The sequence below is a fragment of the Mesoplodon mirus genome (genome assembly GCF_964341445.2).
Source record: "Mesoplodon mirus genome assembly, chromosome: 10".
In the NCBI taxonomy this organism is placed as follows: domain Eukaryota; kingdom Metazoa; phylum Chordata; class Mammalia; order Artiodactyla; family Ziphiidae; genus Mesoplodon; species Mesoplodon mirus.
The window spans coordinates 99,825,784-99,845,161 of NC_138986.1; the positions used below are offsets into that span (position 1 = coordinate 99,825,784).

General features: G+C 47.1%; 1 protein-coding gene across 1 annotated transcript in view; it reads left to right on the forward strand.

The window, feature by feature from the left end:
* The window catches only part of LOC309811210 (protein FAM170A-like), a gene marked incomplete at both ends in the record, with an annotated part of 61,952 nt that extends 43,161 nt beyond the window's left edge, over positions 1-18,791 (forward strand). Inside the window, 2 exons of the mRNA XM_082633798.1 lie at positions 5,031-5,588; positions 18,766-18,791. Of these exons, the coding sequence (XP_082489924.1) occupies positions 5,031-5,588; positions 18,766-18,791 (584 nt within the window). The remainder of the gene's footprint in view (positions 1-5,030; positions 5,589-18,765) is intronic.
* Positions 18,792-19,378: the final 587 nt, after the last annotated feature.

The following is a 19,378-nucleotide window of genomic DNA, read 5'->3' on the forward strand; positions in this document are numbered from 1 at the left end:
GTAGCAATCCTTCGGGCAGCCTGGCCCTTCTCGACTGTCAGACATCCTCAGGGATATTCTAGGAAATGTTGTTTGTTCTAGAGAAGGGAGGGAAACAATCCAATTGTCCAATAATGCTTGAATGGAAAATAAATGATGCTATATGCATGTGATCAAATAATATCAAACAGTCAAAAATCAAAGACCTAGATCTATATGGATTCATGTGGATAAATCTTGAAAATATAATATTGATTGCAAGAAAATAAGATAAAGAATGTTAGATTGTGATAACAGGTATGTAAGTATTTAAATATTTAAATCAATTCAACATATTGCTTCTATACATAGAGATGCAAGAAAATAAACTTTATCCAAAGAACACATTATTTACATTTAATATGCTCATTTATCTAGGAGACCCAAAAGAACCCACAGATAAACTAGCAGGAACTAATAAGACGGTTCAACAAGGCACACACATACAAGATCAATAAATTTTAAAAGTCAATCAGGCTCCTCTACACTGGCGATAACAAATTAGAATCTGTAAAAGAAAATAAGAAAAAAAGATCTAAAAATTATCACAAGAGCCATATAAATTATTTAGAGCTAAGCATATGTAGAAGGCAATATAACTATCAAACTGAGTACGAACAGTTAAACTCCGCCCAACCCAAGGTTAGGAAAAGAGTGTTGTTACTTTATGAGAACAGACCCTCTTCTTAAGGAGCAGATCAGTAAGTGAGAGTGAATCAAAGAAACACAGCATTTGAAAAGTCAGCTAGTCCAAGCCTCTTGATCGCACATACAGAAGCTGAAGCCCAGATAGGTTGAGTTACTTGCTAAAGAACCCAATGTCCTGACTCAAGGACTAGCATTTTTCACTCAGTCGCAAGACACAATCAAATGCAGTACCTTGGAAAGAGATGGGGAAAAAATGAAGAAATCAAGTATATAGTTCCTCATCTTTAAGTACAGAAAGAGCGGTGACAAAATTACACGTATTGAGGGAAAACTGAAGTGCAGAGTTTAATATGTCAATAATCTACAGGGAAACTGGAGACCATTTAAAATATTCATATTCAATCTCTCTAGAAAAGACTTTAAAAGATCTCCAATCAAAATGTGAATTTTATAATAGACATGGTATGATACAATTTATAATAGATATGGTATGAACCTTTCCCTTTCACGGGAAAGGTTCGGCTGGGAAAAAGGAATTGTTCTTGAAAATGGGGCCTGTGCTACTGCAGACACTGTGCTCCACCTAGGTCCACCGAATGCTCTGATGTCATCACTGAGGTCACAGAATTCCACTGTGCGCCTGGCAACCTTGCAAACATAACAGCCCTGGTGAGCACTAGGCAGTACTGCTGGTTCACTAAGTGGTACAAGTTTTTCAGCCATTTAGGAGACTTGACTATTTTTGTTTGTATTGAATCATTTCAACGGATTGCCCAAGAGCCAAGAAGGGCCAACCTGTAGGGAAGAGGAGGAGTTGGACATCTCTTGAGGCATCTTCTAAGGGAGACTTCTTGTTGGCACGATGGAACGGCGACAAAAGAGGAAACATCTGGAAAATGAAGAGTCCCAGGAAACTGCCGAGAACGGAGGAGGTATGTGTGGGGCAACTTGTCTGGGGCACATGGGTTTCTGCCAAACTGAACCTTCTCTAGGAAGCGGGGGACTGAGAACGTGTCACCTGTGAAGCAGGGAGCGAGAGACCTTGTCTCACTGATGCTGCCGTATCTATCCGGAGGGCCCCTGTGGTGTGAGATGGCACAGAACGGCCAGATGCCCCCTGGGAGATGGGAGGTCAGCTCGGCTGGTCTGAGGACTCTCTCCTGGGGCAGCCGGGCCTGGAGCTTTGTCGGACTCACAGCAGGCTGCATCCTGCTTCCACAGACCTAGAGGTGCAGCTTTTCTCAGACCCCGATTTCTCTCTTATGCTCTTGGATCTTTCCCTGGGGTCATGAGGTGGGGGATGTGAAGGATGCAAGGATGCTGAGAGAGACCCATGAGTTGCTTGGCCTCTTTTACCAAAGTGGAAAGAGAAGCCCCATGAGTTGAAGGCCCTGTTGAAAAATATCTTGACAAGTGGAATGCACTTTGAAAGAAGATTGTTTGTCTAGGGATGGTGTCATATTGAAAGCAAGAGGATTTATTCCTTCAACAGGAAGAATTTCCCAAAGGAGATCAAGGGAAGGGAAGGGTTTTCCAGAGACTGAGACCACGTAGGCGGGGGTGAGAAATGTCCTCAGGGTCCTGCGGGGAGCTCTGAGAGCCACGGGCCACGTGGTGCCTGCGTGCATTAAATGTAGGCGAGTAGCCTGCCCTGGGAGAGGGGTGGTCACCCCTGAGCTCCAGCTAGAGGCCTCTGCCCCAGATTAGAACCCAGTAGCTCCTACCAGGCCCAGGGCCCTGGAGACTGTAGGATGGGCCCTGGGAATGGAGCTCTAGACAGCAGGCAGATTTCCAGGCAGTGGCTGGGACAGGCTGGGGAAGGCAATGACTGCCCCTGACCATTCAGAATATTTTGCTCTATGTTCCTGTGTGTGTGTGGGTGTTTGAGTGTGTGTGTGTGTCTGTGTGTGTGTGTGTATGTGTGCTAGTGCAGAGAAGAGCGAGATGAATGGGGGTAGAGTGCTTACCAGATATAAAGTCTGAGTGGTAAAGTTCTTGCCACCCTGCCTGGACTTGGCTGACCCTCGGTGTACATAAGAGTGTATACAGAATTCTTGTTAGGGGTGTTTTATGAGACAGTATCTCATACAGCCATGTACACTCTGATGCAGCAAAAATATCACACACCCCACATATAACTTCCTTAGTAAACCACACACAGCACATGGAGGTATATACACGCATCCCTCCTATACTACGTTCTCATACAACCCACCTGTATCACAATCCTCTCCTCCAACACCAAACGCTGGAGATGAGATATGTATATAGACACACACACTATATATATAGGACACACACACACACACACACACTATATATACCTGTATCTCCTCAACTCTTGCACAAACACAGCTAACTTCAGCCATCTCTAAATACCTCTGTAAGAACCAGTCTCGTGTCATACACACCACACTTATAACACATTCTTGAGTAATGCCAGACCCGCTTTGTACAAACCACAGTAAACCACAGTCTCAGTAACCCATGTCAGGATTGCCAGAGAAAATATGGGCTATCCAGTTCAATTTGAATTCCAGATAAACAACAAGTAATTTTTCAGTATCCGTATGTCCCACATATTGTATGGGCCCTACTTACACTAAAACTAAGTCAGGCCAAATACTGCATGGGAATACTTACACTAAAAAATTATTCTGGGTTTATCTGAAACTGAAATTTAACTGGGTGCCTTGTATTCTTGTTCGCTAAGTCTGGCAACCCTTATATACTTACCACCAGCTGATGTATTATATATTTATTGTAGTTTTGTTTAGTGTGTGTCTTCCCCTACTAGAATGTGCAGCGTTACCAAAGACTACAACAATGGAAGAGTGCCGGATACACAGGAGTAGCTGCTTAATGAATCTTGGTGAATGAATGAATGAACACGCACCATAAATACAAGCCACACCATGTAATGAGGAAAAGTTACATGTCCCAGAATTCCTGACTTGTGAACAGAAACCATGCACACAAAGGCCACAGACACAGATAGACACGTCTGCACTGTGCTCCCCATGACAACCCCACACTTACCACAGACTTAACTGATACACATCACTCACTCTTCCCACACACTCACAGTCACCACCGAGGCCTACATTACCAACTAGACAGTGAGAGAATAAGTATTGATTGGAATTAAATCCTGGAGGATCCACTGGGAACCACACTCTCAACTGTGTGTATTCACTGCACCTGACACGTGTCACACACTCAGTAAATATTTGTGGACAGAGGACTGATGAACCCACCCTGAGCCTTTCATTCCTCCCTCAGGAATCTCGAAGTCACAAGAGGATCCCCCTCGGCTTGGATCCACTGTGGTGGCCCAAGGCTGCAGCCCAGGGGCAGGGGAGGTCTCCTCTGCCTCTAAATACTTCTTCTGTACTTCTACTCTGCGCAAGCTCAGCTACGCTGGTAAGGGCGCGGGGCTCCTCAGGTGAGGGGGTGCTTGGCTGTGAGGCAGGAGGCACACAGATCCCAGGGAGGCTGAGAGGAAATCCAGGGTCATCAGAGGTGATGAGGGCTCTGTGGAGGAGCCTGGGCAGGATGCCTGAGCTGTTCCGAGGGCATGGATGCCAGCTGAGTCTGGGGGTGTGTGTGTGAATACTGCTACTACCATGGTGGGGGAGTCAAGGAGCAGGGGCCGGAAAGGTCTGGGCTTGAGGTGGAGGGAAGAGGGACCAGATTAAGCATCTTCAGAGGAAAATGTAGGCTTTGTCTTTGCCTTTGCTTCCAGAGGAGGACAGAGTTCTGCATCATATACCCCCAGTCTGAGAGCAGGACCATCCAGCTCAGGTCCACACAGCTCACACATACACGCGCCCTCCAGGCACAGCCCTTCTCAGTGCACATCAACCCCAAGCACGTGCTCCACAGTACTCTCCTGCACCACAGCCCCATTCCACAAGGAATGCACCACCGATATGCCCAAACTCACACTCCTCGTCGTACACGCATCCAGCCGCATCCCTCACATACTACAGCCCTCACCACCATACTCCACACCCCTGTATACAGACACCGCTCCAGTATCCCCCCCCACGCACATGATAAGCCCACAGATGACACCAGATACACCACTCCGTCCTACGGCCAACAGACACCAAGCTCACGACATAGCTATGTCGTGCCAATGTCCCTCTCTCGTCTACCACACCTGCTCCCTCACTTCCGGCATGGCTCATGCATGTTATTATGATTTTAATTTTCTTTTTCAGGAATCCGGAGATTTCATCGAGACACTGCCCAGCCTAGACCACCCCTAGCCCAGGATCAGGAAGAAGGAGAGACCGCTTCCCCATCACACTGTGTCTCCTCCTCACCCTCTTCACCCTGTAAGAACTATCTGAACCCAGACAAAGAGGAAAGGGGCATGAAAATATACTACATGCAGGTACAAGTGAACAAGGGTGTCGCTGTCTCCTGGAAGACAAAGAAACCCTTGGAGTTGCCTGAAAAGCAGCTGAGGATAGAAGAAGTGACCCTTCCTGAGGATGCGTGCACAGTAGGCACTTGCCCCTCTGATGTGTTCACCGAAAGCCTCCTGTCTGACAGTGAGCCCACTGGGGAGGAGAAAGAGTATGAGGAAATGGCAGAGCCAGGCAGCCCATCAGGGTCACCTGCCGTCGAGGAGAGACCCAGGGCCAAGACACCGGACTGGATGGTGACCATGGAGACCGGCTTCGGGTGCATGGCCTGCTGCCGGGTCTTCCCCACCTTGGAGATCCTGCAGCAGCACATGAAGGGCGGCGTCCTGCAGGGCATCAGCTGCCATGTCTTTCATCTCAGCATGGCCCAGTGGATGGGCAATGTGGAATCCGAGAGCACCCCTGAGGAGGAGGACGAGGAGGAGGAGGAGGAGGAAGAGAAGCAAGAAGAAAAGGAGAATGAGGGAGAGCAGCCCACGGGGGAAGGCCCCAGCCCAAAAAGACCCCGCAGGCAGGGTCTTTTCTCTCCTTTGAGTTCCAAACAGCAACTGAGATTCATGGGACAGAAGATCCTGGAAGACGGTGTGGCCGTCCCTTGGAAGAGGTAAGGCTTGAGGCTGGCAGTCTTCTGAGCCTATGTCACGAGGGCCCAGAGGAGTCTAAGGGAAGGGGCCGCACACATGTGCTGGTTGACCTAATGGCTCTGCAGTTGCATCAAATGGGACACACCCAGCACTAACAAAGGCATTGACCTCTGTTGACGTAAACAAGAAGGTGGAGCCTTTTCCTAGGAGTTTTCTCAGGGTCTGCACGATGGACCTCAACTCTTAGAGGACGTACTGCCAGCAGCTCCTTCTCGGCAGAGAGAGCCAGGAGTGGTCTCAAGAGAGGACAGGGGCCCTTGCAGGACCAGAACTTTGAGGTCTGAGAGCCTTGGGCCTGAGCCGAGATCTCACCCTGACCACTGTACCTAGCCTTCTTTGACAAAGGGGAATAGGAAAGAGAGTCACGTGGAAATGAGGTCCCCCGAGATATGGAAATGCTCCAGAACCTTCGTGGCGTGGTAGTTGATCTGGAGCCAAGCTCACTGTGGTGTGTGTGGCTCTGAGCATTAAGGCAATGCTGGAGGGTAACCCTGACCAGCAGAGCTTGGAGTGCTTCTTGTCTCTTCCTGTTCTACCTCATTTGCTTTATCCCTTCCAGGGAGAAGAAAGGACCCTCGGGAGAGTAGCAGACAGAATGCCGTGGTCTGAAGGAGGATGAAGGGACCGGCACTCAGTCTAACATCATATGACAATAGAAGCGTCCTATGCAATAAAGGGCATTTTCCAAACCTTTCCTGGAGCTTTGATTTAATGACATTTTTCTATCTATGCATCTATCTGTCAGCTACATCTGTATCTTTCAAGGTTTGTGAACAAGCTTTCACATAAGCACTAGAGACGTCCGCCAGCATTTTCCAGAAGAGGCCTGCAAATTGCTGGGGACTCCTCACAAATAGGGAACGGCCACAACCCCTGCCACACAGACTCTGCGCGTGGCCCTCCTGACGTACTCCCACTCTCTCTCTGAATTTCCCAACGTCTGAGATGAGGGTGCTGGCTGGAGGCAATGATCACGTGCAGGCTGAACCTTCTCCAGATTCTGATTCTCTTCCTGGGCCTATCGTCCTCAAGCACAGTTTCCATGTCCCTGGCCACACTGATCTCTCTCCTTCAGTCCTTCCCTCCCTCCCTCTCCTGCCTCCCAGTGCAGAGAATACTTTTTTGCATTTGAGACGACATTTAGTTTTTGTTCACAGAATTCTCACCTGTTTTACTGTGGCCTCCGTTGTGAACATTCCAAAGCTGAGAATTTTCTTTTGTTCTCCCTCATTTCTGCTGAGTCTTTACCTTCCTAATGCAGTGAACTCAGAGTGCCTAGCTGACTAGATGGGGAAAAAGATCCAGGGAGCAAAGAGAAATAATAAAAGAATATATCAGTTAATTTTTCATAGTGTTATCCAACTATATATTTTTAAAATTTTGGAATAATATTAGGAATCTTCTCTTTATAAAAAACTGAATTATTGGGCTTCCCTGGTGGAGCAGTAGTTAAGAATATGCCTGCGAATGCAGGGGACATGGGTTCGAGCCCTGGTCTGGGAAGATCCCACGTGCCACGGAGTAACTAAGCCCGCGCGCCACAACTACTGAGCCTGCGCTCTAGAGCCCGTGTGCCACATCAACCGAGCCCACGTGCCACGACTACGGAAGCCTGCGTGCCTAGAGCCCATGCTCCGCAACAAGACAAGCCACTGCAATGAGAAGCCCGTGCACCACAGCCAAGAGGAGCCCCGGCTCACTGCAACTAGAGAATGCCCGCTAGCAGCAACAAAGACCCAATGCAGCCCAAAATAAATTAATTAATTTTAAAAAATTGAATTAGTTTCAAGGGTACAATGTATAAAAGTACAATAAAAGCCCCCCTTCATAACCCCCCAACCCCACTCTCAAGATGGAATAGATATGCTGTGATACAATTTATAGTCGTAGTACTACTACTCCTCCCACCGCATCCGAAATCCTCTGAGCCAGGTGCAGCAGCTTCCTTTCACAATGCTAGGACCCGCCACAAGACCGATGATAATCCCTTTGGATATTTCAAGGAGCGGCACAAGGCAACAGTACCTGGGAAATGCCACTGACAGCTCAGAATATCCATGGCATTTCTAGAGCCTCGGCACTGCTCTCGCTCTGGGAATGAAGGTCCAAAAAGCACATCGGAGAATGTTCATAGTTGTAAACAAGCTCCACCTTTGAAACACAATCTACATAGAACCACATATACAAGCCTGCACAATGGATGAAGCCAAGGTCTCCTCCATGATTTCCCTTCTCACCACCTTATTGTCTCCTCAACCATAAAAGGTGAACTTGAAACTCAGGACCTTGCCTTGTCACCAGAAACATCCAAGCTTGGATCAGTCTTTCTAAGACCAGATACTTGCTCTCTGAACTATTAGAGACTTGTCACATACACACAGGTAGAACAGGATTATTTCTATCTACCTGGGGACCTGGAGTCTTTCACATTGCTCCTGTTAAAACTCTCACAACAGCAAAACTTTACCTACAAAGGGTTCAAGCTATGACACTCCCAATTTCCACAAACCTCCTCAGCTCTTGTGAGTCACATGCAGCCAATTCCAGGAATTGGAAACATGGTTGTGAGGATGAAACTGACTTTGGGGCTCCCCTTGGATATGGTCTTCCAGACTTACCAAAAGGCCATTCAGAGGAAGGTTTACCCCACCTCAGGGAAACCCGAGGCAGTACTTGCAGTCAAGGGCTGGCCATGGCTTCTGAGCTACATCCAAAAAGAATTTCATACTGTACCTGGATCTGCTGAAGCCATTTCTGACTGTCCGAGAGCCAGCATGTACCGCTCCTCAACTGCCTCCATTGTGGATCATCAGTAGGGCTGTCAGATTTAGTCAATAAAAGTACAGGATACCCAGTTAAACTTGAACTTCACATGAATAATAAGTCATTATTTTTAGTATAAGTAGATCCTATGAACTATTTGGGGCATACTTATCTTAAAAATATACTTGTTGTTTTTCTGACATTCATATTTAACTAAACAGCCTCTATTTTATCTGTCAACCCTACCCTTCAGAAATGATGGAGGCTCATAGAGATCCAGGAGACGCCTCAGCGCCTCCTCAGCTTTTATTTCTACGTCCTGGACAGCGAGCACGCACCTTCCACTCCCAGTCATTGGCTAGAATGGAGGATATTCTCTGTTTTAGAGCTTTTTCTACTTGTCATTGTTATTATCTTCCTTATTTTAAAGAGATGTTTATTTTCTCCCAAACTTAATAGCTCATCCAAAATATTTCAAAGTTCATTAGACAAGGGAAAAAACAACATGGTTCTGAAAAGTGAAGGAAACCGCCTGGTGTTTAGTCAAGAAGTAGTAGGGAGATTGAAAAAGCCAAACTTAATAAGCAAATCTCTCCAAGGGTATTTTCAGAGCTTGATACCCTCCCACACCCTGAAAATATTATTACATCAAGAATGTAGAACTGCTAACCAAATGTAAGGCTCCCATATGATTCTATCAAACTGAGGATGCTTCTTTACTAAGCAGTGAGCACACTTGCTGCCCCAGGGACCTTGGCAGTTGCAACGTAGGGCTCTTCCCTTTGGGATGGAAACAGCAAGTTTTCCTGTGGTCTACACACTGGCCCCCAAAATACTACACTCCCAATACTTGTCAACTTTAAGTATTTTTCTACATATCTCCATTTTTCTGTTACTATTTGGACTACATCCTAGACTTGACACTACGTAAATTGCATTCAAGAAGCTATTTTTAAAAGTTGGTAGGAAACCTTAAATCTATAGCTTGCAGTCCCTGGCTTACTTTCATCCAGGTGCATAAGGGTTTTCAAAAGTAGTCAGGTTAGTTACCCCATATCACAGCCCCACGCTTGTGTCACAGATATAAAAATGGAACATGATATTTAAGGTTTTAGTTGCCAAATCATCAAGCCTCCCAGACAGAGGCAATAGAGCAAAATGATTACAGAGGCATGGATTTTGATTTGCTCCAGTGTCTTGGGCAAGTCACTTGGCCTCTGTATGTATTTGTACTTATCTGCACTTATCTGTCACTTGGGGGTCATAATTGTACCTGGTCCATGGGTACGTTGTACAAATGATCTGTAAAGTAGTTACAAGAAACCGACACAGAGTAAGCACTCCACAGACATTGGCTATTAGCTATTGGAAATAGTTCTCCGTGAAACAGATGACTTTATCAGTGGATGACTCGGTGGGAGACAGTGCATCACAGAATCACAGCATGTTGAAAGTGACCTAGTTCACACTCTTATGTGAAAAGAAGAAAAGTGTGCATGGGTAGAAAATGTCTGAAACTTTACCTAACAAATAGTTCATCATGTTAGCATGGAGGATTAGAATAAATCAGGAAAGGAGGAAAGAAAAACTTGAGTGTAATTCAATTTCTCTATCATTTGTGTTTCTACACTGAGACTCTGAATACACTGGAAGTGCAATTTTTTTTAATGTGGCGGGATAAAGGTTTTCAAGTTTTCCTTATCCATCCGTATTATTATCTCAGAATTGCTGGCAGTTCTTGCCATCTTCGGATCCTCACCCATGTGAGTCAGTGGGCCATTCTGGACGGAGGAGATAATAGAGCAGAAGTGAAGTGAGAGGAAAGGAGAGAAAAGATTTTCTCTTTTCTCTTCAAAGAGGAAAGGTCTTTGGAATGGGAACAACTCACAACCAAACTTTGGGGAAAGGATGTGATGGAAAATGAGACAAACATCCTACCCCTGTGATGAGAAGGATTCCCTGGGCTGGATGGAGGGAGGTCACAGGTGGCTGGACAAGGAAACCAACTAGGGAGAAACACACACAAGTGCAGGGCAAACACCCTGAGGCCACTCAGCCTGACTCCATGCAAACATGTGTCCAGCAGCCAGCCCTTCACCTGTGGCTCCCCAGCAAGACAGGTACCTCGGGGGTGCCAACTCATTCTGAGTCCGTTATGCCTGGCCATTCATAAACCACTGTCTAACGTGTGAGGAATAAACTCTCAATGTTTATGAGGAAACTGGGGAAGGAGATTGAAAGGTTACTTAAATGGAAAAAAAAGAAGTTCAGGAAGGCAGGATGGTAGAGAGACAAGAAAAAGACCTTAAAAGATAGAAAGGATTTGCCAAAGAAGAGAAAGAAAAAGAAATGAATCCGAATGGGTTAACCTGCAGCTAGGAAGTTAAGGAAGATGATTGATGGGTGAAGACTATGGAATAAAGTGAATAAAATTTATCAGAAGTTGCTGAGAATATGCTAAGCAGCATGATTATCAAATTATGAATTGGCTGCAATGGCATTCTAGGGGGACACTAGGAAGGGGAAGCAAATGTTCATGAGATGACAGTGGCAGGTGGAAAGTTGTTTCAGGGGAAGATCAGTCTTGCAGAGGGTGTATCAGAGGAGGGCAAGTGTGAGCAAGCAAGGAAATACTAAGTGTATACGGTTCCTTCACTGAGTGCACCCAGCCCCGTGGTCAGCCTTGAGAACAAGCAGGACTTCAGGTACTGGAGCTACATTTCAGTCATCAAGACTTGAGAAGACACCCTTAACTTAGTTCTTCTCTTCAAACTCCATCTTTCCTTCTTGACCTTCATTTGGCCTCTTCCCTTACCCTCAAGCTGTGGACTGAGGCCACAGAGCAAGATGGGTCACTAGTGTCCTCCATCCCCCGGCGACTGTGGTTCACATCAGTGGAGTACCAAAGGCAATAACCAAGTAACAGACACAAGAGTGTATGAAGAAGAAGAGATTCTAATAAGGCTTTCTGTGACAGTGTGGGCCAAGTCGGCTCTATATGGCTGGTATCACGTGAATTATGAGCAGCCTTAGGGGAGAAGTCCTCAGAAGGCAGAGCCTGGCTCTCAAGAGGCTCTGCGTGCTCACAGCCCACTCCAAGACCTCAGTTACAGCTTCGGCCCCCAATATCTCTCCCTCTGCCTGCTCACCGTTTTTGAAGTCTTCTTTCCTCCACATTTCTCGTGAGAGGTGGAGGAGGAAGATGAGCTTCAGGCCAGCTCAGACTCCCCTGGGATCCCAGCAGGATGCCTATCATTAACCTCCCACCTTCTAGGAAGCTCCTACGATCTTCACATTTGGGGCAGTTCTCATTTCAGCTGTGCTTCAAATTGCTGGCTGGAGACGGCCTGTTGGAAGGTGGCTAAAAGCAAGTAGCAATCCTTCGGGCAGCCTGGCCCTTCTCGACTGTCAGACATCTTCAGGGATATTCTAGGAAATGTTGTTTGTTCTAGAGAAGGGAGGGAAACAATCCAATTGTCCAATAATGCTTGAATGGAAAATAAATGATGCTATATGCATGTGATCAAATAATATCAAACAGTCAAAAATCAAAGACCTAGATCTATATGGATTCACGTGGATAAATCTTGAAAACATAATATTGATTGCAAGAAAATAAGATAAAGAATGTTAGATTGTGATAACAGGTATGTAAGTATTTAAATATTTAAATCAATTCAACATATTGCTTCTATATAGAGAGATGCAAGAAAATAAACTTTATCCAAAGAACACATTATTTACATTTAATATGCTCATTTATCTAGGAGACCCAAAAGAACCCACAGATAAACTAGCAGGAACTAATAAGACGGTTCAACAAGGCACACACATACAAGATCAATAAATTTTAAAAGTCAATCAGGCTCCTCTACACTGGCGATAACAAATTAGAAACTGTAAAAGAAAATAAGAAAAAAAGGAGATCTAAAAATAGTCACAAGAGCCATATAAATTATTTAGAGCTAAGCATACGTAGAAGGCAATATAACTAACAAACTGAGAACGAACAGATATACTCCGCCCAACCCAAGGTTAGGAAAAGACTGTTGTTACTTTATGAGAACAGACCCTCTTCTTAAGGAGCAGATCAGTAAGTGAGAGTGAATCAAAGAAACACAGTATTTGAAAAGTCAGCTAGTCCAAGCCTCTTGATCGCACATACAGAAGCTGAAGCCCAGATAGGTTGAGTTACTTGCTAAAGGGCCCAATGTCCTGACTCAAGGACTAGCATTTTTCACTCAGTCGCAAGACACAATCAAATGCAGTACCTTGGAAAGAGATGGGGAAAAAATGAAGAAATCAATTATATTGTTCCTCATCTTTAAGTACAGAAATAGCCGTGACAAAATTACACGTATTGAGGGAAAATTGAAGTGCAGAGTTTAAAATGTCAATAATCCACAGGGAAACTGGAGACCATTTAAAATATTCATATTAAATCTCTCTAGAAAATACATTAAAAGATCTACAAACAAAATGTGAATTTTATAATAGACATGGTATGATACAATTTATAATAGATAAGGTATGAACCTTTCCCTTTCACGGGAAAGGTTCGGCTGGGAAAAAGGAATTGTTCTTGAAAATGGGGCCTGTGCTATTGCAGACACTGTGCTCAACCTAGGTCCACCGAATGCTCTGATGTCATCACTGAGGTCACAGAATTCCACTGTGCGCCTGGCAACCTTGCAAACATAACAGCCCTGGTGAGCACTAGGCAGTACTGCTGGTTCACTAAGTGGTACAAGTTTTTCAGCCATTTAGGAGACTTGACTATTTTTGTTTGTATTGAATCATTTCAACGGATTGCCCAAGAGCCAAGAAGGGCCAACCTGTAGGGAAGAGGAGGAGTTGGACATCTCTTGAGGCATCTTCTAAGGGAGACTTCTAGTTGGTACGATGGAACAGCGACAAAAGAGGAAACATCTGGAAAATGAAGAGTCCCAGGAAACTGCCGAGAATGGAGGAGGTATGTGGGGGGCAACTTGTCTGGGGCACATGGGTTTCTGCCAAACTGAACCTTCTCTAGGACGCGGGGGACTGAGAACTTGTCACCTGTGAAGCAGGGAGCGAGAGACCTTGTCTCACTGATGCTGCCGTATCTATCTGGAGGGACCCTGTGGTGTGAGATGGCACAGAACGGCCAGATGCCCCTGGGAGATGGGAGGTCAGCTCCGCTGGTCTGAGGACTCTCTCCTGGGGCAGCCGGGCCTGGAGCTTTGTCGGACTCACAGCAGGCTGCATCCTGCTTGCACAGACCTAGAGGTGCAGCTTTTCTCAGTCCCCGATTTCTCTCTTATTCTATTGGATCTTTCCCTGGGGTCATGAGGTGGGGGATGTGAAGGATGCAAGGATGCTGAGAGAGACCCATGAGTTGCTTGGCCTCTTTTACCAAAGTGGAAAGAGAAGCCCCATGAGTTGAAGGCCCTGTTGAAAAATATCTTGACAAGTGGAATGCACTTTGAAAGAAGATTGTTTGTCTAGGGATGGTGTCATATTGAAAGCAAGGAGGTTTTATTCCTTCAACAGGAAGAATTTCCCAAAGGAGGTCAAGGGAAGGGAAGGGTTTTCCAGAGACTGAGACCACGTGAGCGGGGGTGAGAAATGGCCTCAGGGTCTTGCGGGGAGCTCTGAGAGCCACGGGCCACGTGGTGCCTGCGTGCATTAAATGTAGGCGAGTAGCTTGCCCTGGGAGAGGGGTGGTCACCCCAGAGCTCCAGCTAGAGGCCTCTGCCCCAGATTAGAGCCCAGTAGCTCCTACCAGGCCCAGGGCCCTGGAGACTGTAGGATGGGCCCTGGGAATGGAGCTCTAGACAGCAGGCAGATTTCCAGGCAGTGGTTGGGACAGGCTGGGGAAGGCAATGACTGCCCCTGACCATTCAGAATATTTTGCTCTATGTTCCTGTGTGTGTGTGGGTGTGTGAGTGTGTGTGTGTGTGTGTGTGTGTGTGTGTGTGTGTGTGTGTGTGTGTGGTAGTGCAGAGAAGAGCGAGATGAATGGGGTTAGAGTGCTTACCAGATATAAAGTCTGCATGGTAAAGTTCTTGTCACCCTGCCTGGACCTGGCTGACACTCGGTGTACGTAAGAGTGTATACAGAATTCTTGTTAGGCGTGTTTTATGAGACAGTAACTCATACACCCATGTACACTCTGATACAGCAAAAATATCACACACCCCACATATAACTTCCTTAGTAAACCACACACAGCACATGGAGGTATATACACGCATCCCTCCTGTACTACGTTCTCATACAACCCACCTGTATCACAATCCTCTCCTCCAACACCAAACGCTAGAGATGAGATATGTATATAGACACACACACTATATATATAGGACACACACACACACACACACTATATATACATGTATCTCCTCAACTCTTGCACAAACACAGCTAACTTCAGCCATCTCTAAATACCTCTATAAGAACCAGTCACGTGTCATACACACCACACTTATAACACATTCTTGAGTAATGCCAGACCCGCTTTGTACAAACCACAGTAAACCACAGTCTCAGTAACCCATGTCAGGATTGCCAGAGAAAATATGGGCTATCCAGTTCAATTTGAATTCCAGATAAACAACAAGTAATTTTTCAGTATCCGTATGTCCCACATATTGTATGGGCCCTACTTACACTAAAACTAAGTCAGGCCAAATACTGCATGGGAATACTTACACTAAAAAATTATTCTGGGTTTATCTGAAACTGAAATTTAACTGGGTGCCTTGTATTCTTGTTCGCTAAGTCTGGCAACCCTTATATACTTACCACCAGCTGATGTATTATCTATTTATTGTAGTTTTGTTTAGTGTGTGTCTTCCCCTACTAGAATGTGCAGCGTTACCAAAGACTACAACAATGGAAGAGTGCCGGATACACAGGAGTAGCTGCTTACTGAATCTTGGTGAATGAATGAATGAACACGCACCATAAATACAAGCCACACCATGTAATGAGGAAAAGTTACATGTCCCAGAATTCCTGACTTGTGAACAGAAACCATGCACACAAAGGCCACAGACACAGATAGACACGTCTGCACTGTGCTCCCCATGCCAACCCCACACTTACCACAGACTTAACTGATACACATCACTCACTCTTCCCACACACTCACAGTCACCACCGAGGCCTACATTACCAACTAGACAGTGAGAGAATAAGTAATGATTGGAATTAAATCCTGGAGGATCCACTGGGAACCACACTCTCAACTGTGTGTATTCACTGCACCTGACACGTGTCACACACTCAGTAAATATTTGTGGACAGAGGACTGATGAACCCACCCTGAGCCTTTCATTCCTCCCTCAGGAATCTCGAAGTCACAAGAGGATCCCCCTCGGCTTGGATCCACTGTGGTGGCCCAAGGCTGCAGCCCAGGGGCAGGGGAGGTCTCCTCTGCCTCTAAATACTTCTTCTGTACTTCTACTCTGCGCAAGCTCAGCTACGCTGGTAAGGGCGCGGGGCTCCTCAGGTGAGGGGGTGCTTGGCTGTGAGGCAGGAGGCACACAGATCCCAGGGAGGCTGAGAGGAAATCCAGGGTCATCAGAGGTGATGAGGGCTCTGTGGAGGAGCCTGGGCAGGATGGCTGAGCTGTTCCGAGGGCGTGGATGCCAGCTGAGTCTGGGGGTGTGTGTGTGAATACTGCTACTACCATGGTGGGGAAGTCAAGGAGCAGGGGCCGGAAAGGTCTGGGCTTGAGGTGGAGGGAAGAGGGACCAGATTAAGCATCTTCAGAGGAAAATGTAGGCTTTGTCTTTGCCTTTGCTTCCAGAGAAGGACAGAGTTCTGCATCATACACCTCCAGCCTGAGAGCAGGACCATCCAGCTCAGGTGCACACAGCTCACACATACACGCGCCCTCCAGGCACAGCCCTTCTCAGTGCACATCAACCCCAAGCACGTGCTCCACAGTACTCTCCTGCACCACAGCCCCATTCCACAAGGAATGCACCACCGATATTCCCAAACTCACACTCCTCGTCGTACACGCATCCAGCCGCATCCCTCACATACTACAGCCCTCACCACCATACTCCACAGCCCTGTATACAGACACCGCTCCAGTATCCCCCCACCACGCACATGAAAAGCCCACAGATGACACCAGATACACCACTCCGTCCGACGGCCAACAGACACCAAGCTCACGACATAGCTATGTCGTGCCAATGTCCCTCTCTCGTCTACCACACCTGCTCCCTCAGCTTCCGGCATGGCCCATGCATGTTATTATGATTTTCATTTCCTTTTTCAGGAATCCGGAGATTTCATCGAGACACTGCCCAGCCTAGACCACCCCTAGCCCAGGATCAGGAAGAAGGAGAGACCGCTTCCCCATCACACTGTGTCTCCTCCTCACCCTCTTCACCCTGTAAGAACTATCTGCACCCAGGCAAAGAGGAAAGGGGCATGAAAATATACTACATGCAGGTACAAATGAACAAGGGTGTCGCTGTCTCCTGGAAGACAAAGAAACCCTTGGAGTTGCCTGAAAAGCAGCTGAGGATAGAAGAAGTGACCCTTCCTGAGGATGTGTGTGCAGTAGCCACTGACCCCTCTTCTGATGTGTCCACCGAAAGCCTCCTGTCTGACAGTGAGCCCACTGGGGAGGAGAAAGAGTATGAGGAAAGAGCAGAGCCAGGCAGCCCATCAGGGCCACCTGCCGTCGAGGAGAGACCCAGCGCCAAGACAGCGGACTGGATGCTGACCATGGAGACCGGCTTCAGGTGCATGGCCTGCTGCCGGGTCCTCCCCACCTTGGACATCCTCCAGCAGCACGTGAAGTTCGGCGTCCTGGAGGGCTTCAGCTGCCGTGTCTTTCATCTCAACATGGCCCAGTGGATGGGCAATGTGGAATCCGAGAACACCCCTGAGGAGGAGGACGAGGAGGAGGAGGAGGAGGAGGAGGAGGAGGATGAAGAGAAGCAAGAAGAAGAGGAGAATGAGGGAGAGCAGCCCACGGGGGAAGGCCCCAGCCCAAAGAGACCCCGCAGGCAGGGTCTTTTCTCTCCTTTGAGTTCCAAACAGCAACTGAGATTCATGGGACAGAAGATCCTGGAAGACGGTGTGGCCGTCCCTTGGAAGAGGTAAGGCTTGAGGCTGGCAGTCTTCTGAGCCTATGTCACGAGGGCCCAGAGGAGTCTAAGGGAAGGGGCCGCACACATGTGCTGGTTGACCTAATGGCTCTGCAGTTGCATCAAATGGGACACACCCAGCACTAACAAAGGCATTGACCTCTGTTGACGTAAACAAGAAGGTGGAGCCTTTTCCTAGGAGTTTTCTCAGGGTCTGCACGATGGACCTCAACTCTTAGAGGACGTACTGCCAGCAGCTCCTTCTCGGCAGAGAGAGCCAGGAGTGGTCTCAAGAGAGGACAGGGGCCCTTGCAGGACCAGAACTTTGAGGTCTGAGAGCCTTGGGCCTGAGCCGAGATCTCACCCTGACCACTGTACCTAGCCTTCTTTGACAAAGGGGAATAGGAAAGAGAGTCACGTGGAAATGAGTTCCCCCGAGATATGGAAATGCTCCAGAACCTTCGTGGCGTGGTAGTTGATCTGGAGCCAAGCTCACTGTGGTGTGTGTGGCTCTGAGCATTAAGGCAATGCTGGAGGGTAACCCTGACCAGCAGAGCTTGGAGTGCTTCTTGTCTCTTCCTGTTCTACCTCATTTGCTTTATCCCTTCCAGGGAGAAGAAAGGACCCTCGGGAGAGTAGCAGACAGAATGCCGTGGTCTGAAGGAGGATGAAGGGACCGGCACTCAGTCTAACATCATATGACAATAGAAGCGTCCTATGCAATAAAGGGCATTTTCCAAACCTTTCCTGGAGCTTTGATTTAATGACATTTTTCTATCTATGCATCTATCTGTCAGCTACATCTGTATCTTTCAAGGTTTGTGAACAAGCTTTCACATAAGCACTAGAGACGTCCGCCAGCATTTTCCAGAAGAGGCCTGCAAATTGCTGGGGACTCCTCACAAATAGGGAACGGCCACAACCCCTGCCACACAGACTCTGCGCGTGGCCCTCCTGACGTACTCCCACTCTCTCTCTGAATTTCCCAACGTCTGAGATGAGGGTGCTGGCTGGAGGCAATGATCACGTGCAGGCTGAACCTTCTCCAGATTCTGATACTCTTCCTGGGCCTATCGTCCTCAAGCACAGTTTCCATGTCCCTGGCCACACTGATCTCTCTCCTTCAGTCCTTCCCTCCCTCCCTCTCCTGCCTCCCAGTGCAGATAATACGTTTTTGCATTTGAGACGACATTTAGTTTTTGTTCACAGAATTCTCACCTGTTTTACTGTGGCCTCCGTTGTGAACATTCCAAAGCTGAGAATTTTCTTTTTTTCTCCCTCATTTCTGCTGAGTCTTTACCTTCCTAATGCAGTGAACTCAGAGTGCCTAGCTGACTAGATGGGGAAAAAGATCCAGGGAGCAAAGAGAAATAATAAAAGAATATATCAGTTAATTTTTCATAGTGTTATCCAACTATATATTTTTAAAATTTTGGAATAATATTAGGAATCTTCTCTTTATAAAAAACTGAATTATTGGGCTTCCCTGGTGGAGCAGTAGTTAAGAATATGCCTGCGAATGCAGGGAACATTGGTTCGAGCCCTGGTCTGGGAAGATCCCACGTGCCACGGAGTAACTAAGCCCGCGCGCCACAACTACTGAGCCTGCGCTCTAGAGCCCGTGTGCCACATCAACCGAGCCCACGTGCCACGACTACGGAAGCCTGCGTGCCTAGAGCCCATGCTCCGCAACAAGACAAGCCACTGCAATGAGAAGCCCGTGCACCACAGCCAAGAGGAGCCCCGGCTCACTGCAACTAGAGAATGCCCG